Below are 24,093 nucleotides of genomic sequence, written 5' to 3' on the forward strand. Positions count from 1 at the left end.
CCTGCAGAGAAGTCATCAAGGCCCGTCAGCTCTGTAAACAGCTGTATCATTAACCCAGGCAGGAAGGAGAAATCTGCATACTGTTTGAAAGCTAGGGTATGGCTGTTCTATACACTTCATTATAGTAAGTACCATTGAAAGCCTGTACCATTTTGATTTGTCTCAAGAACCTGTAATTTTGCAGCTTGCATGGCAATAATTTTGCTTAATGGATTATCAAGAATGGCTAGGTCGGTCAAAGGTTGGAGGAAAATGCAGTGTGAATTCACACAAAGGGCTCACAGTAGTTAGCAGTAGTTTAAGCTGCGTTCATTATGAAAACAGAAACCCTGTCCAGGTTGTGCTTATGACTGCGGTCAAATCTGTAACCCACAGCTAACAATTATCTGATTTTGTTTCACGGTGTCAGCTACAACAAACATTAAACTAGCTTCTGCCACAGATGCTGGAGACTTCCAAATCTGACCGTGTGTTCAGTCTTGAGGGAGCACAGCTCTTACAAAATAAAATATGGACAAAACACCCCCCTGGTGTCCTCTACAATACTGTGCTTGGGCACCAGAAGAATCCTCTTCCTGCAAGAGGTGCATTCTTCAGTGCATATGGGATTTTGAATTTCTTTTCTATTAATGCAAAACAGGTTACTTTGCATGATACTGGTAAGGTAAAACAATGCTGGAAATATTCTGACTTCTACATCGTTGTCTTATAAAACACAAGAGTATGTATTGTATCAAGATACTACAAGTAACTGCAGAAGATTAAAAACTATTCTTGGTTCCCTTTTATGGAACCTCCACTCCATTATCCAGTGTTCTCCTTGGTTCTGAAAAGTTGGTCCGTTCGTCATGATAAAAACGAGCATTGGTTTAGTCCCTGCTGTTAACTGATTTCAGGTGGTGCAGCACAAGGCATATCACAATTGGCCTAACACCCTTAGGCCAGACAGGCTTCCCAATGCTTGCTTTCTCAGCTCCCATACACAAGATAAAAGGAGTACAAGAAGGTTTCCTAAAAGGACAAAACCATACTGAAGCAAGAGTTGGCACCCTCGGAAAAAGCTGGCAGTTTGGAGAATGAGATTAATCTTTATGCTCGACCGTTATAGATTATACACTGTTGGTAGTGCAGAGAAAGTGGATTTAGATTAATTTCAAGATGCAGTAATTGACTTTGGTGGAAGCACCTGATTATATTTAGATCAATTTCATAAATTCAAAATCAATCAACTAGCTAGTGGGAAAGAGGCAAGCATTCAAATTTAACAGTGAAATTTAAGAGCCACCTTGCAAGGCACCAGGTGGAGTCAACTCTAGTTTTCAATGGGAAGGTAATTTCAGAATGATTTATGAAGCATTTCACTGATTTATCTAATCAAATGAACAGATTATTTTGCTTTATTAAATGAAGAGTTATAAATTAGTTCTAGCATTTTCAGATACAAATGACTGGGTGGTAATGGTGTCCAAAATGATATCATTTTATAAAGTGCACTCTGTATTTTCTGAGCATGATGCACTGGAGATTAATAAGGAGAAAGCTATAGTGCATAAGCACAATTTAGAGTTCTGCCTAATAGAATGACAAGATTATTTTCTGTGATAAGGATGCAACAATTTGAGTTTCTCCAGATACTACTTTTTGTGTACAACATAGAAGTCAACTGCCAGAGGCAAGAAGTGAGATTTTCCCATGAATTGAGATGAAAATCTGTGCACCATATAAATCTGGAATAATGGGGGAGGGGCTCACGTTCAACCTTGCTGCTTGAGCAGTAACCTGGCAGATTGGATTTTCTGTTCATCGAGGAACCCACCCATTGTACCACCGTAGAACATTAGCCGAGCTTCACAATGGGTGGATGATTTGCTCCACCCAAGCGGGAAGGTTGAAAATTGCACCCAGTGTGCCCCAAGCTAACAATAATTTCATTTACTGCTGTCAGAGCTACTGATCTCCAGTAAGATCCCCAGCACATGGTCCATCATTTCAGGAGTCAATTAATATTAGTCACACGAAACACATTCTAAACAAGCTGCACTATTAAATACGTTTATTCACAGGATGGTCATTTAAAGAGCCAATTGTTTCTGTCAATTCAAATAACACAGCAGCTTTCAAATCAATTCAAGCACAGCCACATAGACAAGAGTCACTAGGGATTTTTTGAATGGCTCTCTTTGCAGATCTTTCAAAATCTTCGGTAAGTACCTCTGAAAGGCATAGCTACCCAACTCCTAACTTGTTTTAACTTGCCATTCTGTCGTGTCAAAATTACAATTGACAGGGGTATCAAAAGTTGCTGATCCTTATTCCCATAAGATTTTCCAAATATTGGACACTTTTGGTGATTGAAAGCAGATGAATGTTTCCATTAGTAAATCAAAAGCATTCGGTTTAACTGGCTTTTTTCTGATATTCCTTACGCAGAGCCAAAAGAATAGAAGCCATTTTCCAACATGCAACTGCAGAAGCTAAGAAACATGGGAAAGGATGGGCCCATAAACTACAACCAAATATCTCCTGGTTTTTGTCACAGAAGGTTTCAGTGCAAAGCCTTAACAGAATGTTAAATTAATTCAGTCTAAATAAATAAAAGCATTATCCTTTGAAGTTTGTAGAATCTAATGTAACTACATTTGTTTAGATTGGTTATACTGAAGTTCAATATTTTACAAAAATCTTTTTCAACTATCTGCAATCCTATGAAGCTTAAAGTAAGCTCTTGGGTAGCAACCTAGACTCTGCACTGGTATACTAAAATGGGTGGGGCAAATTGGAGGGAGGAAATTTGCTGTATGGTGCATGACAGCAGTTCCTTGAAATGAACAGTTTGAAAGCACATTGCCTGGATGTGGATTAATATTCAATAAACATATCTAAAAGTTTACATACGATATACCGCACAGAAACAGGCCATTCAACCAACCAGTGCATGCCGGTGTTTATGCTCCACTCGAGCCTTCACCCATCTTTCCTCCTCCAAAGCTACCTTGTAACCCACTATTGCCTTCTCCCTCATTTTTTTAAATTCATTCACAGGATGTGGGCTTCGCTGGCTGGGCCAGCATTTATTGTCCATCCCTAATTTCCCTTGAGAAGGGGGTGAGCTGCCTTCCTGAACATGCTTATTAACTTCCCCTTAAATGCATCTTTACTATTCACTTCAATAACTCCCTGTGCTAACGAGTTCCACATTCTCATCACCTCTTCAGGTAAAGATGTTTTTTCTGAATCTCTATCGGATTTCTTGGTGACGATCTTATATTGATGACATCTTGTTATGCTATTCCCCACAAGAGGAAACATACTGTCTGTAACCGCTGTGTCAAAACCTTTCATCATTTTAAATACGAGTCACCCATCAGCCTTCTTTTCTCTTGAGAATCTTATGTAACCACATTTGTTTACATTGGTCACTGAAGTTCAAAATTTTACTTCCATGTCTTTTTAGGGGGCTTGGAACTATGATAAGTATAAGTGTACTTGTAAGTAAATCTATTACCATAAGCAAATTTAGACACTCCAGATGCTGGAAGTCTGAAGCAACAGCAGCAAATGTTGGAAACACTCTCAGCAGGACATCAATTATGCTCTTGATCTTCTGGGTGTTTCCAGCATTTTCTGTTTTTATTTCTTTTTTCTCAGCCTTTATTAAACAATGTTGTCAAGATGTAACTAGTTGGAGGTGCAGTGATGAGAGAGTGGTCAATTCTCCCCCTTCCTCTGTGACACTGGTGGTACGACCTGTTGAACCCTGTTGTTCCTGCTGGACATTTCAATTCAGATCAAATTTAAATGCGTCTGAATCCCTTGGTTACCAAAGTTACTGGTAAGATGACACACTGCTTAAAAATCAGGGCTATAATGATGAAAATTCTCAGATAAAAGCCATGACATTTAAAAAGTTTAACAATTAGTTTCCATTTCATCAAAAGGTCAGATTAATTGATCAAAGTGAAAACTGCCAAAAACTTAAAACTTCTAAGTTCAAGCTCATTACCAACTCATAAAACATTTATCAAGTCCATTCTTTGTGAATGCTCTGTAATTAATACATTTTAATTGACCTTACCAAGTGACGACTTGGGATCCTTCCATAACTTTCACATATTTTATCACATGAAGAACATTCTTTTGCTTCTCCTAAATACTTTTATGCATCAAAGTGTATTTGAAACATTACCATCTCCAATTGTAGCCTTATGAAAATTATCAAAGGACAATCGCCTCAGAGCACTGTATTATCACACTTTAATCTTTTGGCTTGAAGAGGCAGAACGAAGAAACCTATAATGGCTCTGTTCAGCATAGAGGATTCAGGTTTTTGAAATAATGAGGGGAAAATATAAAGTGTAAGTTAGTCAATTCCATAAAACGAATAATAATTCAGAACAGTGAACAGAGTTCACAGAATGAAACTTTGATTAGTTAATATTTCAACATGGACAATGGGCAGAGACAACATCTTGAAGTCAAGTATTTAAAAATGGACCTTGGCACATGTTGCAAGGAGTTAGAGAAAATGTGCTGGGTCAGCAACATGGAGCAGATTTGCAATAGCAATCGATGTGGAGGAATGTCCTTTTCAGATCACATCACATTGGATCTGTTTCACAACAAAAGTCTAAAGGGCTTGTTGCAAGACAAAACTAGGATCTAGGACGAAAAGCTGATAAATGGGATTGGTTACAAAATTAAGAGACAATGGAGATGCTTCGGACAAATACTATCACTTTGATAGTTGGCATTGGCTCAATAGCTTAAAGATTCCATTCATTAAATGCATAATGTTTAACGCAAGTTGCTTAAACTGTGATTTAGTTGTTCCCTGGAGGTATTGTGGGCCAGCAGTAGCATCCCTACCTCCGGGTCAGAAGCCCCGAGTTCAAGTCAGGACTTGACCGCCATGGAAGGTGCGTTCATAATGTGGCCAAACAGGTTGATTATCAACTTGTAAATCATTCTATTATGTCTGATGGCAGGTGGTAGGAGCGGCAGAGTTTCCTGGTGTGGGCCATTTTCAAATACATCAAAATACTACAGATGAGGTGAATCCTGAACATTACACTAAAACAAGGCTGGATTATAGGGCCAAAGGCTATAAATACAACCACTGAAAATATATTAAAATAAATATCAGAATGAGTGGGGTTTTTTTTTTACATACAAAGGGTGTTAAGTGTCAGGTTGCGAGATGGACAGAGATTGAATAGAGGGATGAACTTATGACCAAATGGCCTATCCTAGCCCTTGGCCTTTCTGTTAATGTAAAAGCTCATGAATCTTTACATCTTACCATGTTTGGCGAGGAGAAAAAATAAAAACATGCTCTTAGGAAGCAGGGCTATTCTGGCATTGATCAATTAAGTGATTAAAACAAAAGGATGCACAGCATAGCTACAACTATTGGTCCAAAAGGACTTTTTCATCCTTTGTAGAAAAATGCACTCAGCAATTGCCCAAAACCACATGATTGAAATCAGGAGTTCACCAGGTGAAAGGTAACAGTGGTCCAGTATTTGTTGTCCCAATCTCCTGCCATAACTTCAGCAGATAAATTTTGGAAATGGCCATTTTCACCATTTCTCCAAGGCTTCCACCAATTCCCTGCCAAAGTTAGGTCACGTGATTGGAAGCAACACCATGGCATTTCCCTCCCCACAGCCCCCAACCCACATACCTTTCCCCTCCTAAAGCTGCTGATTCTATTCAATGCTTTAAAGATTCACATCTTTTTTTTAAAAAGTTTAGTACTTTTTTCAATATTAAGCATTGTAAGTGAGAAAAAATGCTTCTAGAAACTACACTCTAATGAGTAGAAGTATAGAAGTATAACTTTTTTTCAAATCTGAAGCAACTGCAGCCTGCACACATATTAAAGGAGCTTTATATATCACACATGTAAATGTCCTCCTGCAGCTTTGATGTCTTTCTTTCTGAGATTGCACACAGTTCACAGTAATGACAAATGTCCTAGAAATGACGCTAAGAACTAAATGCAGTTTCCTCCGGCACTGTTTGGAACATTAGTTAATCTATTAAATTCACCATTATATTCCTTTTGCTCCAGTTTTCTGCCCCGCTCTGTTGAAGGAGCCAATTCATGCTGGAGTATGAACTCAATAGGCTGTCCTCTTGCACCTCGAATCAAATGACCATCCTTCATGTGTGAGCTTGGACTCTGAGTTTTATGGTTAGTTATCCATAAGGAACCACACAGGTTTTGTTTTTATTATTTGTGGATGGCAAGTGAGCATCACAGGAGAGGCCAGCATTTATTGCTCATCCCTCATTGACCTTGAGGTGGTGATTAGCCGCCTTCTTGAATCACTGCACTCCATTTGGTGAAGGTATTCCTACATTGCTGTTAGGTAGGGAACTCTAGGATTTTGACTTAGTGACGATAAAGTAATGGTGATACATTTCCAAGTCAGGATGATGTGTGGCTTAAAGGGGAGCTTGGAAGTGGTGATGTTCCCATACACCGGCTGCCTTTGTCATTCCAGACAGCAGAATAAACCTTTGTGAGTTGCTGCTGTGCATCTTGCAGATGGTACACATGTGCCAGAGATGGAGGAAGTGAATGTTTAAGATGGTGGATGGGGTGCCAATCCAACAGGCTGCTTTGTCCTAGATTGTGTCAAATATCTTGAGTGTTGTTGGAGCTACAATCAGCCAGGACAGTGGAGGGTATTCCACCACACTCGTGACTTGTGCCTTATAGATGGTGGATAGGCTCTGGGGAGTCAGGAGGCGAGTCACTTGCCACCCAGCCTCTGACCTGCCCTTATAGCCACAGTATTTATATGGCTGGCTCTGTTAAGTTTCTGGTAAATGGTGACCTCCGCCCCCCCAAGATGTCAATGGTGGGATATTCAGTGATAGTAATCACTGAATGTCAAGGGGAGATGGTTAGACTCTCCCCTTGTTGGAGATGGTCATTACCTGGCAGTTGTATGGTGCAAACCTGAAACTTTTTTTAAGCAACATCCATGCACGTGTGGTTTCCAGCAATAGTCACTGCATAGATGTAATTTCAGGCACTAAAGCACAGCTCTTCTATCTCTTAAGTATATGGCCATTTACAGTGTATAAATGGTTTAAAATTTGGCAGTCACAATGTAGCAAAAGCTACCCACATAATACATGTATATATTATCAATTTGTGTTATGTACACACACATACAGTTCATATATTTCTGATTCAGAACTTCAAATAAATATTAAATAGACAAAGTGGTCACATTAATACATAAACACACACATAAACGCTTTTCAACTGCCTGAAGCAGTCAGAATTGCAGGAAGTAGTGGATCTTACAATGGACCACACTCAGGGATATACTTAGAAAATTCATGCATACACATTGAAACAGTGGGCACTAAATGGGCAGTCCTCTGATGCAGTCCCAAAACTGTGATAGGGAATGTGTTTGTAACAATAACTTTCTTTGCACTGTGTTCTTGTTTTCAACTGAAGGAGGGTGTGATGAGGCACTCTTACACATTTCTTTGCAATAGAGCCCCAGGAGCAGCTTCTCTTAGCCAAGAAATACTCCTGAGTAGAGAAGATCTACAGATTTTGGGACAAAAATAAAATGTCCACATTATTTCTGATGTGCAGTGCCAACTTCCCTGTTCATCATAGGTCTAACAACCAGAACAAATTCAGAATAGGGAACTCCCTTGACATCATTAATTGCACAACACAGAATAATCTGTTACTGCATCATTAGCACAAGCTTCACTATGATCAGGATGTCCAGCTGCTTACATTCTCTAATTATCGCTCTTTGTTCATCTAAGCTTTTGTTAATATGTTACTTTTTGGATGTCCGAATTAAACAAGACCGACCTATGGAGGATTTATTTTCCTCAAGTCAGGCGGTGATGTAGTAATATTTTTAATGTAAATACAATCCTGCCTATCGCTGATATTCACTCCAAGCCCAATTAGTTGATTCAGACAGACATCATCATTGGGCCCAAATTTAAACAAAGCTGATGAGTAATTTTGGCTGCATTGTCTTAGTGTCAAACCACTGATGTCTTGTTTTTAAGTACCTTTCTTCTAAACAAGGAACTACTGCTATCCTGCAGTTTAGTCATTTTCTAATGATGTTCAATTCGAGGTTTAGAATGGCTGTCACGTTTACCTACATGACAAGGTTGTTATACTTCAACATAAACACTATGTAAAGAAAGGAATTCACCTTAGGAAATGCTTCAAGGCATTTTGAAAATGTGACATGATGCTATATAAATAAATATTAATATTCTCTTTTCAAAACTGAATTTGAGTTATTCACCACATTTTAGTTCACAGACAGGTCAGGTGGGCAGAGCAGTTGCAAATGGAATTCAACCCAGAAAAGAGTGAGGTAATACACTTGGGGAGGGCTAACAAGGCAAAGGATTACACTATGAATGGAGGGACCCTGGAAAGCACTGAAGATCAGAGGGATGTTGGTGTGCATATCCACAGATCCCTGAAGGTAGCGGGACAGGTGGATAATGTGGTTAAGAAGACATATGGAATACTTGCCTTTATTAGCCGAGGCATAGAATACAAGAGCAGGGAGGTTATGCTGGAACTGTATAATACACTGGTTAGGCCACAACTGGAGTACTGCATGCAGTTCTGGTCACCACATTATAGGAAAGATGTGATTGTACTGGAGAGGGTGCAGAGGAGATTCACCAGGATGTTGCCGGGGCTGGAGGGCTCGAGCTATGAGGCAAGATTGGATAGGCTGGGGTTGTTTTCCTTGGAGCAATGAATGTTGAGAGGGGACCTGATAGAGGTGTATAAGATTATGAGGGGCATAAATAGGGTGGATAGGAAGGCACTTTTTCCATTAGTAGAGAGGTCAATAACCAGGGGGCAAAGATTTAAGATAACAGGTAGAAGGCTAACAGGGGAGTTGAGAAGAAATATTTCCATCCAGAGGGTGGTGGGAGTCTGGAACTCACTGCCTGAAAGGGTGGTTGAGTCAGAAACTCTTGTAACATTTAAGGAGTATTTAGACATTCACTTGTGTTGCCATTACCTCCAGGGCTATGGGCCAAGCGCTGGAAAATGGGATTAGTGTAGACAGGTCTTTGTTGACCAGCGTACACACGATGGGCCGAATGGCCTCCTGTGCTGCAAACATCTGAGTCTATGCGTCTATGAGACATTGCACTGAGGAAGTACTGCACTCATTCTCACTGTACACGTTGGCCTGAATTTTTCCCACGTTAGGCAGGCTTGGTGGGAGTGGGCAGGGGCAGTCCAGGAGCCGACTGCTGTCCGCCAATTAAGGCCTGCCCAGCGTAATACGCAGTCGGTAGCGCTCAGCGCTACCTGTGCGAGCGGGGGGAGGAGGGAGAGTCGGGGCCTGCGCTCTTTCGCGCTTGCACACAAAAGCGCGCAGCAATCTCCCCGAGGCACGGAGCTGCCTCAGGGAGGTTGAATGAATATTAAAATAATTTAAAAATTGAATTAGAAATTTATTTAAACATGTCTCCTCATGTGACTTTGTCACATGAGCGGGGACATGTTTTTATATTTATGAAAAATTATTTATCTATTTAATAAAAGCTTCAGGAAACCTCATCCCGCTCGTATATGAGGTTTCCTGAAAAATGTGAAGGCCGCTTGGGCTTTCTGCCTGCCCGCCAACCTTAAGGTTGGATGGGCAGCATTCACAAATGGCTCAATTGATTTCTTAATGGCCTTAATAGGCTGCTTACATTTTGGCGGACGCGCAGCCAACTCCGGCGCGTGCCCGCCGAATGAAATATCGTGTGTCATTTTACGCATTGGTGTGTCCGGCCCACCCCCGCACGCTGACCGGAAAATTCTGCCCCAGATTTCTGACCCACTCACAAATACTGGATTAATTTAAATTTTGAAATATTTTAAAATAATGCTAGCAATGCATTATGAGGAGGTATTACATATGCAATTGTCCCCAACTGCAATAAGCACCCAGATGATCCACTTTGATGAAATCCTCTGGCCCAATAGGACCTTCTGTAGTAGAATGGATACACTTCTTCCCAATTTTCCCTCCTTTCTTCTGCTACAGAACCATGTCTTCATTGGTGCTGCACCCAATCACCCACACGAAAACTGAGGTAACATTTTTAGCAGCTCCCCTGGAATTTCTTTCATGGCTAATAAGGGTGCGGTTATGTAATTTTAATTCAACTGATCTACAAAACAGAGGACTTGTATTTAACTTTGGTGTTAAGGTAGTAGCTAATAACAAAATAAACAGCAATTATTTTGACTACATATGGCCTGGGATCACGAATGTGCATCAAGTCCCAATTGTGAGAACACAAACCTCCATAGATCACCCCGGAATATAATACCAGCAGACAAAATTAAGAAATGCAAATAAGGTGTAAAACACAAAAGAAACTTGGTTCTTTGCTTCAAAGCAATTTGCGGATCTAACATTAAATATCTGAACACATTTGCCTATTCAAGTATTGTACAATTCCCCTTCCATGTTTCAAAACATCTATCATTCAATTATTTTTCATTAGGAAGAACTCTTAATTATGATTTAATGCATCGGCCCCACCCAAGAGTCTTATAGCTAATTGTAAATATATTATGGTTTTGGTAGATTACTCAATAACATGCGCAAAAATGTCTAGCTGAGCTCCAGAAATTTCTAGTAACCCCTTAAGTAACAAGTGTTCCATTTTTCAAACCCAATGCTGCCTTTTATTTGGCATGTGGAAAATTGTTCTTTGTAAATAGCTGGCGATGAACATTCAAAAAGCAGCAGTTTTACAGAGCAATTCCTTCTACCACCAGTGGCCTAAACTAAGAACAGAGGCTGGAAATTATTGTCAGTGAGATTAGCAGATGGATGCTTAATATGACCATGTGACATTCCTCAATTCCTAACTGCGTCCTTTCTAAAATGGTTTCAGTTAAAATAATGGACAATGGGAATGTCATAGAAACAAGAACCTGCATTTATATAGCACCTTTCAACAGTAATTTGTACCTTTATGTTACTTACAAATGTAATTCCAAAGAAGTGCTGTAAATCCCACAATGCAGATCCAGACTAATAATTCTTGGGGCCATTGGCCAAGAGTTCCCCATCCCTCCCCAAATGATTAAAATACAAACTTGTACTAAATGCATGAAGAAATTGGTTTGTTGAGTGTTTACATACTGAAGTAACAATAAAGCAAATCCTATTACAATATACTATGTTTCAATGGAACTGATCCAGTGGTTGCCTGCAGTTTTTCCGCATTATGGTTATTGTCACCAGGGGCACCATATTTAGCTGGCCCTGCATGCATTAATCTGCCCCTGCCACAACTCTTATGCTCATCGCATAAATCATCCCAGTCAACCTGAGGTTAGGAATTCAACAGAACAAAAAGCAGTATTCTCCAAGATGGATGAGGATATATTTTATTCATGCTTAAAATCTAAAATCAATAAGGCGAGTGTCCCTTTAAAGAGGATGGCAGAAAATTGAGGGCCACAGAACATTTGCAGCATTTTATACTGCAGCACAAATGGATTCACATTGATATGTGGTACAATAACAAGCCTCCCTGTACATGGACGACGTCGCCGTCTTCTGCTCGGATCCGCTGTCGGTGCGCAGACTGATGCACATCTGCGACCAGTTCGAACTGGCCTCGGGAGCCAAGGTAAATCGTGGGAAGAGTGAGGCCATGTTCTTTGGGAACTGGGCTGACAGATCCTTTGTCCCCTTCACTGTCAGGGCTGACGGCCTGAAGGTGCTGGGGATATGGTTCGGAGGGACCGGGGCATGCGTTAGAAACTGGAAGGAGCGAGTGGCTATGGTGAAAAGGAAACTGGGCATGTGGTAGCGACGCTCCCTCTCCATTGCGGGTAAGAACCTGGTTATCAGGTGTGAGGTACTCTCGCTGTTGCTGTACGTGGCGCAGGTCTGGCCCATTCCAGACTCCTGCGCGACGGCGATCACTCGAGCCATCTTCCGCTTTATCTGGAGGTCGAAAATGGATCGTGTCCGCAGGGACGCGATGTACAAGCCTCTAGATAAAGGGGGAAAAAACGTGCCCAACATCGCCCTCATACTGATGGCCACCTTTGTGTGTGGCTGCATCAAGCGGTGCGTAGACCCTCAGTACGCAAACACCAAGTGTCACTACGTGCTGAGGTTCTACCTGTCCCCGGTGTTGCGAAGGATGGGTCTGGCCACGCTGCCGCGGAACGCTCCAAGTAGTTGGACCGTGCCGTACCACCTGTCCCTGGTGGAAAAATTTATGCAGAAAAACACCTTTGACCACAAGTCCATCAGGCAGTGGTCAGCACGTAACGTCCTAGAGGCCCTGAGGGAAAAGGAGAGGGTGGACCCTGTGGGATGGTTCCCCGAGCAGACTGTCAAAATCATTTGGCAGAATGCCTCATCGCCAGAACTTTCCAACAAGCACCAAGACGTAGCTTGGCTGGTGGTGAGAAAGGCCCTCCCCGTCAGATCCTTCCTACACGCCAGGAGGCTCACCCCCTCTGCACGTTGCCCTCGAGGTGGCTGTGGTGGGGAAGAGACCGTTGTTCACCTCCTTGTGGATTGTGCCTTTGCAAAGAAAGTCTGGAGAGAGATGCAGTGGTTGCTGTCGAGGTTCATCCCGAGCAGTTCTGTGACACAGGACTCTGTGCTCTACGGGCTGTTCCCAGGGACACACACCGAGACAAACATCGACTGCAGCTGGAGGATCATCAACTCGGTGAAAGACGCGCTTTGGTCTGCCCAAAACTTGTTGGTCTTCCAGCGCAAAGAGTTGTCCCCGACCGATTGTTGCGGACTGGCACAATCCAAAGTCCAGGACTACGTGCTGAGGGACGCACTAAAGCTTGGGGCAGCTGCCGCAAAGGCGCAATGGGGAAGGGTCGCTGTCTAAGACCTTTCTACCACAGCGCACCGAGAGACTGGGAACTGTTTAGAGCCCCTCGGGCTGTACAGATCAAAATGAAAGGCTGTAAATGATTGTAATATTGTTTGTACTGATGCACCTGGTGATACATTTTGTAAAAGTTTAACCTGGATTGTACCCTTGTAATGTTGTTTTTGAAATGGTTTGGAATGTGATTGAAGATATTTTATGAATAAAGTATATTTTTACAAAAAAAAAAACACTTTGTGTGTGGCTGCATCAAGCTGTGCGTAGACCCTCGGTACGCAAACACCAAGTGTCACTACGTGCTGAGGTTCTACCTGTCCCCAGTGTTGCGAAGGATGGGTCTGGCCACGCTGCCGCGGAACGCTCCAAGTAGTTGGACCGTGCCGTACCACCTGTCCCTTGTGGAAAAATTGATGCAGAGAAACACCTTTGACCGCAAGTCCATCAGGCAGTGGTTGGCATGTTAAGCCCGAGAAGCCCAGTGGGAAAAGGAGATGGTGGATCCTGTTGGATGGTCCCCCGAGCAGACTGTCAAAGTCATTTGGCAGAATGCCTCATCGCCAGAACTTTCCAACAAGCGCCAAGATGTAGCTTGGCTGGTGGTGAGAAAGGCCCTCCCTGTCAGATCTTTCCTACATGCCAGGAGTTTCACCCCCTCTGCACGTTACCCTCGAGGTGGCTGTGGTGGGGAAGAGACCATTGTTCACATTCTTGTGAAATGTGCCTTTTGTGAAATGTGCCTTTGCAAAGAAGGTCTGGAGAGAGATGCAGTGGTTTCTGTCGAGGTTCATTCCAAGCAGTTCCATGACAGAGGACTCTGTGCTCTACGGGCTGTTCCCAGGGACACACACCAAGACAAACATCAACTGCAGCTGGAGGATCATCAACTCGGTGAAAGACGCTCTTTGGTCTGCCCGAAATTTGTTGGTCTTCCAGTACAAAGAGTTGTCCCCGACCGAGTGTTGCAGACTGGCACATTCCAAGGTCCAGGACTACGTGCTGAGGGACACAATAAAACTTGGGGCAGCTGCCGCAAAGGCGCAATGGGGAAAGGTCGCTGTCTAAGACCTTTCTGCCAAAGTGCACCAAGGGGCTAGGAATTGTATAGACCCCTCGAGCTGTACGACTCACTATGTATGCATTGAATACTAAATGTACCATAACTATATTGAAGCATCTCAGAGTGCAACATGATGTATGTTGATAACTCCAATCCCACTGCACTGTCTGACTGTCTGTGATGACCATATTGAAATGACTGTAATATTCATTGATTGTATTGAAGCACCTCGTGATCCATGTGTATAAGCTGAATCTGATTGCACTTTTTGTGATGGCCATTTTGAAATGTTTTGTAATGTTCTTTCAGATATTTTATGAATAAAGTATATTTTTCCCCCAAAAAATAACACCGCTGCAGTTCACTACGCGCTGAGGTTCTACCTATCCCCGGTGTTGTGAAGGATGGGTCTGGCCATGCTACCATGGAATGCTCCAAGTAGTTGGACCATGCTGTACCACCTGTCCTTTGAGGAAAAGTTGATGCAGAGAAACATCTTTGACTCAAGTCCATCAGGCAGTGGTCGGCATGTAACATCCGAGAGGCCCAGTGGGAAGAGATGGTGGATCCTGTTGGATGGTTCCCCGGGCAGATTATCAAAGTCATTTGGCCGAATGCCTCATCGACAGAACTTTCCCACAAGCACCAAGATGTATTTTGGCTGGTGGTGAGAAAGGCCCTCCCCGTCAGATCCTTCCTACAGGTCAGGAGTCTCACCCCCTCTGCACACTGCCCTCGAGGCGGCTGTGGTGGAAAAGAGACCATTGTTCACATCCTTGTGGAATGTGCCAAATCAAAGAGGGTTTGGAGGGAGATGCAGTGGTTTTTGTCGAGGTTCATCCCGAGCAGTTCCATGACATAGGACTCTGTGCTCTATGGGCTGTTTCCCAGGACACACTGAGACAAACATCAACTGCAGCTGGAGGATCATCAATTCAATGAAAGACGCCCTTTGGTCTGCCAAAAATTTGGTGGCCTTCCAGTGCAAGTATTGCAGACTGGCACATTCCAAGGTCCAAGACTACCTGCTGAGGGATGCACTAAAGCTTGGGACAGCCGCTGCAAAGGCGAAATGGGGAAAGGTCGCTGTCTAAGACCTTTCAACCATAGTGCACCAAAGGGCTGGAAATTGCACAGACCCTTCAGGCTGTATTACTCACACTGAATGTATGCAGTGAATATTACATGTATCACAATTGTATTGAAGCACCTCAGAGTGCAACGTGATCGATGTAGACAACATAAGTGCCATTGCACTGTCTGACTGTCTGTTATGACCGTTTTGAAATGTTTGTAATGTTTCTTTCGATTGTATTGAAGCAACTCAGGGTACGACATGATCTTTGAAGAAAACTTGAATATTATTGTACTTTTTGTGATAGCCATTTTGAAATGTTTTGTAATGTTCTTTCAGATATTTTATGAATAAAGTATATTTTTGCAAAAAAAACTATGATCTTTAAACAGCATCACAGGGTTTCTCTGCACCACTGTTAGCCCTCATTACCCCATTAGTGGCCGTATTTTTGTCTGAAATAAGACCCAGTACTTTTCAGGGTTAATTGTGCAGGCCTATAATTGGATTAACACTGAGCATCTGTGCATGTCCCTTCAGAGAAGAGAAATTGCTGAGTGCTTTCATAGACACTATAAAAACCACCTGGCTGCCTGCATCTTCCACTGGCTCTGCTGACGTCAATGGCTCTCTCGTAAGGAGCATAGCCAGCAGGTCCACTCAGCAGCAGTGAGCAATACCCGTGCTTTGCCAGTAGCTATGAGCATCAGTGGCAGGGATGACAGAAGCTCTCACATCTGTGTACCAGACCATTGCCTATCAGCCTTCAAGAACTCTTTCAATTACCAAACAGCAGCTGTTAAAACCACCCATTCTCTAAATCTCAAGCTACGTGTTCATAGAGACAAAAAAAAGAGAGAAAACACTGTGGGCACCAGAGTATTTCGGCATTTAAAAAGTGCAAAGATCACTCATCCTTCACTATTGTTTTCAATGGCAATTATTGGTGCATGCCAACAGATTGAGTTAACAATAATTCAGTCAACTTTATTTTAAAATATAAATCAATGCATAAACACCAAATGGGGTTTATACCAGGGCCTGATGGATTGTAGTTAACCCTTCGAGTACTGTGCTCTGCAGCTTTCTAAAAGATGAATTGCCATGTTATCTATCAAAAATATGAATTTTGCAGTCTCAAATACAGTTTTATAAGTGATGTAAAATACAAAAAAAACGACAATATAGCCCCTTAGTTTTGAAATGCATGGAATGAAGCAGGTCACTTCACAGTGTGCTCCTATCTATGGACTCCCTCTCTCGGCACCTCTATTCAATTCTTTGAAACTTCAATTTCAAGCTGTGCACATTGTTTAATTATGACCCTGGCCCATTCCCCTGTTGTAAATCCAAAGCAAAACTATCCATCTTACATACAATCAGATCGACACAAACTAAATCCCATCGGCTCAATTATGCCACTACTGCCATGACACCATGCTAACAGCTGGTGCTCCCACAACTACTATACGAGTAGAATTAAAACATGAATAATAACTTCAGAAATATTAATAATGCCTAAGGACCCCTGTTCCTGGTTAAATTAAAAATCAAACTCATTGAATACCAAACTTATTTCTTAGCCTCCTATGCATCAATCTTCACAAACAATTACTTGGATAAATAGTGGTTATTGTGTAACGGTCTTTTTTTTAAACATTTAATTTTGGTATTTTTGAGTGTCTACTAAGGGCAATAATCCTGGGAATTATATATTTTTCAATTTTCAGAACCAGCATCAAGAAATGTCAGATTAAGCATGATCAGGCACAGAGTAAAGTTCCTTAAGCACTGTGTAAATAACATATGTTTTTATTTCTGTTGGACTGTGGATTAAAATTACAATGGCTTCAGTTTGAAGGACATGTCTACTGGAACAGTGTGAGGAATATACACAACATTGCTGTCTTGGAACAGAGTGTGCCATGAAAGACAGGATGGTGCCAAGGAGGAGTCTGGTCTAATGGGGAACTGCCTGAACAACATTTTAATTGGCTCCTGACCATGTAACTGGGGTTAGCTTGAGAGCAATGTAGCAGAATAGCTTCTAGCCTGAAAAGAGAAAAGACCTAAAATCTCTTTCTCATATGCGTGTAAGATTCTAGTAATTCTACAATGACGGCTAGCTGGCTTTCCCCCCTCATATCCCTATAACCTTTGTCTTTCTGAAAACTCCTGTCAAGAAGAAAAGGGGAAAATCACTATTAGAGACATTGAAAGCCAAGTGCTCAACCAGCAAACTAAAGATTGAAAGTGCTGGAAGACCACCTCCTGAACAAAGAACTGAAAGGAATTTGGAAGACATCGATCAAAATCAACCTATCGAATCCTGTACTTTGGAATTGGTGCTATTGAACTGTTTTATCCCACCTTTAAAATCCATGTTTTTGTGTATCTTATGTGCCTTGTATGTGTGTGTATAGGGATTTAAGAAGGGGTAGAATTTAGCTTATAGAGTTAGAAATTAGCAGTTCATATTTCTTCCGTTTGCCACTGGATAAAGACAATTTGCTCAATAAACAGTTATTTACTTATTAAGTTCACAAACCTGGTGCTTGTATTCTGTTAACCTAAATTAAACAATTAGGTTGATTAATCAAACTTTTCCCATTTGTCGCGGCTTGGGGAGCAGTGGGGCTTGATATTGCAGAGCACTATCCCCAATGAGTTGTGACAACTGTTCCAAACATATGCCTCAGCCTCAACCTAACTGAGAGTCTGATGTGCTGCATGAAATTCACAGTTTGCCTGTCTCAGGTAACGTGCCGAATTGAGAGCTATTCTGTGTTGTGGAACCATTCTCAATGGGAACTGGGCTGACCCGGACTAAAATGTGTTCCGTATAGGACACAGCTGGCAAAGTACAGGGACTTTCATCCCTGGGCTGGATTCAAAAACTTTTCATCACATCTGTCAGGGCTGACTTAAGAAGCAAGTCCCAAAAGGTGTAGGAACAGTACACTAATCCAATGCACCTAACTATCCTCACAATGACTTCATTAAATCACATTAAGTGTGCTGACTGAAGAGCTATTGATGGGAACAAAGCCCAACAGAGAAGAATAAAATTGAGAAACACAGTGATAGATCTGGGAGATCCCATGGAAAAAGTAAATAAAAAGAGTGACTTATGTTAATTGTATATCAATGTGCTTAATTAAATGTCAGTGGAAGGCATTAATCAGGGTTTTCTTGAGCACATATAAAGAGACACCTACTGAAACTATAGGGAGGTTGAGTTAGAAGGTGTATGTATGTAATATTTCGCTATGTAAATAAATATAAGCCTCAGTTCCAGTATAATCCTTCACCAACTAGATTTTTGGAGTATAATGACTAAGAGATGTAATGCAGAAGTAAACCATTTCTTTCAGCTGGGCAGTACTGAGTTGAAACTGATTGCAGAAGCAGCAAATTAACAGGTCCAGTCGTGGGGGGAGGGGGGTGGTGCAAGTCAATATGTAATACAAAATTAGTCCTAATATTTCTCATGTCTTCAAAATTAAATACTGGGTATTTTTTGTTCAAACACGTAAGGATAAAACTTCTGTATAACTTTCTCCTTTAGCATATGTCTTTGCATATATTCTTCTAAATTCCCACTATTTCAGTTTTGTTTCTTCAAAACAGCATTTCTTCAAAACTCCACTTTAAATGCATCTCATGTTGAAATGAAAATTCTGGTGGTGAACCTGTTAACTCATTGTCCTATTCACACTGATTATTAGGGATATTTTCTTGACTCGTTCTCTTATAACAGCATTCTTTACTCGCATTATATCATGGCAGAGAAAGTGTACCTGTAAAGTGAACTCAGTTCCTGTTCACATTAACAAATCTCCAAATCGTCAACTTTAGAAAGAAAAACAGGCTAGGAAAGTGCCGGTGAATGCCACCATGCTCCTGTGCCAACCAACACATTCAAATCAAATGCTAATTAAAACTCTGCTTTCCGTCAGCAATACATGTTAAATGTCGAACTTAGGAGAGTATTTGCCAATATACAATTTCCCAACACTATCCTTATGTGCTTTGAGTGAGACCATCAATTAAAACTAAATTGTAGGCAGTTTCTTGCAGCGGGTTTCTGCCTATTGTTCCTTTATCTTAATGGGCTGGATTTGCAGTCAGTGGCAATGGCCCTCATCATGACCTTTAGGAAAGCTTCCCATAAGAATATATTGATTTCTGTGGCATGGTTTTCCCCCTCCCCAACATCAGTTTGGTGCCAATCTGGCACCAAGTCAAGGCGCCAATCCTCCAGCAAGTATTCACATTGAAGCAAACCAGGAAGTAAAAAACCCCGGAATCTCCTCATTTTTAAATTCTGAATTTTACAAACAGCAAAGTAAATGACTGAGACATACACATGGAAGTATAGTAGAAGATAAAGTATCACAAGCAAACTTTAATAAACAAAAAAATATGGAATTTCTTATCATGGAGAAATCTGACATTCAACAAATATAAAATTGCACACTCAGGAGCTGTTCAGGAATAATTGTGAAATTAGAAAAAAATCTAGATACACCTCATTCAACAAGGTTTAACATTTTCAAGGGTTTTTACAATGGGATGAACAGCATAACAGTGAAAGTTCTCCATCAGTTCAATGATTTCTCATTGATTGTATTCTGGGGGAACCTCAACAGTGCACCCTCTGGTGAAGCATAGAATCACTGACAGCAACTTCTGGATTTACTTCCTTTTATCAGCACATGTGCAGACTCCATCAGTTACTGTCAGTTTCAGCCAAGTAATAACGGTGAACATTGACTGTTTCCCCATTCTTACTGTTGCAAAACCAGGGCCATCATCATTCAGAGCTCTTATAGTTGGCAGAGTGAAGAAAATTTCATCCTGCAATATGGGACTGAGTCAAGTCTACAAAGGAAAATGATAGTCTGCAAAATCTACATAATTCTGGTGGAACACTGGCCCACTGTATCACAGAATGGAAACATTCAGTTTTACATTCATGATTCTTCACATAATGTGCTGTGCTGCTGTGGAGAAAGAACCAAGTTGGGCTCAGGCAGATCCCCATGGGAAGAGGGAAACAATCTTAGGAAAAGGAAGAGAAATTTGTAATTACCTTGAAAAAGTAATTAAATCAATGTCGTTTCTGTCTTTCCTCCTCCACCCAGGAGTTAAAGTTCCTAATTACAGCACTTAGCAGGAAAGCAGATGTCATGGCAATGCAGGTGCCTTAATCAGGTGACCACTGAGCAGTGAGCAATGTAACAAATGGGTATACTTCTTGCCAGGGATCTGGATCACCTAGATATTTTTTGTTTTGTTACTGTTATGATGTGTATTACGCTTGGACTGCACAATCATGATTTATCAGTTGTTAACTCCTGCTAGAAAGCTCTATGGATTGTACAATGCACCCCATTCATTATCTTCCACTAACTTTTCCCCCCTCTAGTTTGACTGACAATTTTTTCCCCTGTTCAATTCAAGATGAGCAAATTAGTTTATTCTGCAATGTTCACTGTGCAGAAATGATCAATTTTAAACCATTCGAGCTAAATAGGACATTTACGAATGACTGCATTTAATCTTCCTAGGACTTCGTACATGGTGTGTAATAAATGTGAAGAAGTGTAGCTATTGATGGGCTAAATGCACATTGGATATGTAGATGTGCATTATACACTTAAAATTGTCTAATATATGCTTCTAATCAACTAAGAAATTATAAATGAATGTCCAAACATAATCTGTTATCTGCTATTTCATCAGATTTACAGAGAATATGCAGAGGATCTTGATTAGTTTTCCTTTCCAAATTAATATAAATAAAGACATTTTTCTTAGTGTGGAGGGTGCGCCATGGCTCTGAATAAAAAGACAAGCCACTGAACATTATCAGATTTTTACACTGATCTGCATTTTGTTACACAAATTCAGTCACAGCATTTGTTTTATTAACCATATCAAAAAGTAGGTTTTGGATGAAGGCATTACTCAACCCATTGCCTTCTTTCAGAATACCAACTGTATTGTCTCCCTAGTGCAGCATTTAGCCACTTCCTAAATCAAGTAAACGTTCTCACCTCAAGTGCAGACAAACTTTTCCAACAAGTGAACAGCCTTCATGGAAAGAAATATTTTCCATGTCGGTCCTAAACTTGCTCATCCAATGTGTGCCCTTGTCTTATGCAGCCCTGTTATACTGTAATGTCTTGTTCAGAGTTTATCTTCTAAAAAATGCCTTTTCAGATATCTTTTCGAGGTTGGAGACCCTCGCTTATTGAGAGGTGCTTTTACATTTTTGATTCCATAATCTAGATCATGATGGAGCACAAGTGAATGTCAACTCCCTTATTTGACTGGAAAAATCCATGACCCATAAAAATGTGGCTCTAGTATTCCACTTCTAAGATAAGAACTAATTTTAAGCAATGTCAATGTGAGAAGCCGTTGCCTGAACATCACTTCTCCACAATTTGTGCTACAGAAGTATTAATTGTAAACATGCCTCAGTTGTCCCCCAAAGCTTGCTAATTCTGTGGACTTGCTTCAATGCTGTCATCTACTTTATCCTGAGGATATGAGTGAAAACACAAATTCATTCATTCTTTTTTTACATTCGTTCATGGGAGGTGGGCATTGCTGGCCAGGCCAGCATTTATTACCCATCCCTAGTTGCCCTAGTTCAGAGGGCATTTTTAAGAGTCAACCACATTGCTGTGGGTCTGGAGTCACATGTAGGCCAGACCAGGTAAGGGCAGCAGATTTCCTTCCCTAAAAGGACATTAGTGAACCAGATGGGTTTTTCCAACAATCGACAATGGTTTCATGGTCATCATTAGACTTTTAGTTCTAGATTTCTATTGAATTCACATTCCACCAACTGCCATGGTGGGATTCGAACCCCGGTCCCCAGAGCATTACCCTGGGTCTCTGGGTTGCTAGTCCAACGACAATACTCTTTCAGGTCTGTGACCAAACCTGGACAGAACACCCCCAAGTGTAGCCTAATTACAGCCTTAAACATTGTGTGAATTATTTCTGTCATATGGAGGTCGGTTTTATTTCAAAAATAATTAACAAACTCATGCGTTTTCCCTCTATTTTCCGGCTTCCTTAATTTCATATGGGAAACTAAAAGTCTTTATTCTAATATCAAACCTTACATTGTCTCTCTGTTCTATCCCTCTAGAAGTCTGATATTTTCTTACTCTTACGGCCAGGCCTAATCAGAATACTCAAGTTGTCAGGGCATCCCTTTTCTGCCATAACTATGTGAAAATTTGAATAAAACTTCTCATGGCACCATTTATTTTCTTGGTGTTGATCCTTAATAGAAATTTTTTTTTAAAACGCCAGTTAAAATGCAGATTAAATCTGATCAATACTTTGTGCAAAGCATCATTGTTGAGATTACAGTCTAAACTGTAAATTGCAGTGTCTCATTATGAGCTCGTAATGTAAAACTACATGTTTTGTTTGGCCAGTCAAGCACCTGATACACAGAGCCCATCACCTTGAGTAACAGTTTCCAAACTCTACCATTGAGAAACCCACACAAATAAAGTTTCTGTTTTCCTGATAACAGTTCTCCAAAGCAATCAATCAGTCTTATTGCTCTCGTCTGCAGCCCTGGAAGGTCTAAATAGACCACCGTGGTGACAGTGAATCCATCAGCATCTAAAAAGAGAAAGGACAAATTAACATTTTGGGGGTGGACACTTTGTAAGAGCTCTGACGTCGTTCCAAGGAAGGATTTGTTCCCCAAATGTCAACATGTCCTTTCTGTTTACAGATGTTAATGGACTGCTGTATATTTCCAACATTTTCTGTTCTTATTTCAGATGCGCAGTTTTTCTTTTGTTTGCATTCCTAGTGTGAACAAAGCTTAGGTATTAGGTTACCAATTCTGTTACACTCACTTCTCAGGAACAATACCTCTTTACCCAAAACGTCTTATTTTCAAGAGTAATAGAATTTACTAATTCAACCATGAATAAGTTCTAATGCTCAATAATTTGAGACACAAGGGTTAAAAGACTTTCCCCTTCAAGGTTCATAACTGTTTAACTTTAAGAGTGGCAAGTGGATGGATACAATGGATAAAAGGACTTCTGTAAAATGAAATTCATAAACAAGGGTTAGAAAAGCCTTTCAATGTAGCATTTACTCAAGTAATAAATATTCTGAAAGCAATGAAGAAACCCAGTCTAGAAATATCAGGCTGGCTATGGTGGATACATATTGTCCAGACATGACACTGGTTCACATTCCACCTATCAGCGCTCAGTGACATGAGAGAACACATTTCTGATGCCTTTTAAGGTATATGCACATTAATAATGCTATATTTTTGTCAATTAAGAAAAATACCGAACCCTGTAATATTGCTTCATTAAGCGGATCTCAGAATAGGATTTTTAACATTGTTACCTCATGAGTCCTAGACAATGCTATAATTTTTAATGGGCCTGTTTACAACCTTTACGTTATACTTTCACGCATTGCTCCACATAATTGCACACATTGCTGTGACAACAACTCTGATGACAGCAAACCCATAGATTTTTTTGAAAATCATGATCATAGAAATCCATCTTGAATATTAACAGAATTCCTGTACTCACCTTAAGGGCTTCCACTTTGTTGCTTAGAAGTTTTTCAATTTCTCGAGCCGCACTTTCTACTAAACGTCGAGCATTGTTTGTTTCGACTGTGTAGTATTGTCTGTTTTTTAAGTAAATCTGCAAAATAAGGTTATGAAAACCATTCAATGCAATTACCTTTCGGGTTCAAGAAGTTGCATTTATACAGAGACATGGAAAAACATCCCTAAGTCAGTGAAGGCACCCCAATAGGTATGAATTAACAGACAAACCTTTGGAGATTAGGCACAAGGATCCCATTTAAGTATAATATACTGTGATAAGATCTCTTTTATTATTTATGCAGTGTGTAAACAGTCTCTGAGGCTATATCTTCATACCCTTTACTGCATGCTCAAATTTGATCGTTCAGGGGAGTTGGGGGGGAAGGGTAGCGAGGGATGTACTGGGGCTCC

At 40.9% G+C, this 24,093-nt stretch overlaps 1 protein-coding gene and 1 long non-coding RNA gene across 3 annotated transcripts in view; one reads left to right on the forward strand and one right to left on the reverse strand.

Annotated features, from left to right (window-relative positions):
* Positions 1-2,498, forward strand: part of LOC144687350 (uncharacterized) — a 29,112-nt gene extending 26,614 nt beyond the window's left edge. Inside the window, exon 3 of the long non-coding RNA XR_013578116.1 lies at positions 2,431-2,498. This is a non-coding gene — a long non-coding RNA (uncharacterized LOC144687350). The remainder of the gene's footprint in view (positions 1-2,430) is intronic.
* LOC144687340 (voltage-dependent calcium channel subunit alpha-2/delta-1-like) overlaps positions 1-24,093 on the reverse strand; it is a 693,974-nt gene that overhangs the window by 598,676 nt on the left and 71,205 nt on the right. For both annotated transcript variants that reach the window (XM_078553326.1, XM_078553325.1), the window contains exon 3: positions 23,660-23,776. In XM_078553326.1, the coding sequence (XP_078409452.1) occupies positions 23,660-23,776 (117 nt within the window). The remainder of the gene's footprint in view (positions 1-23,659; positions 23,777-24,093) is intronic.

The sequence above is a fragment of the Cetorhinus maximus genome, chromosome 12, assembly GCF_964194155.1.
Source record: "Cetorhinus maximus chromosome 12, sCetMax3.hap1.1, whole genome shotgun sequence".
In the NCBI taxonomy this organism is placed as follows: Eukaryota; Metazoa; Chordata; class Chondrichthyes; order Lamniformes; family Cetorhinidae; genus Cetorhinus; species Cetorhinus maximus.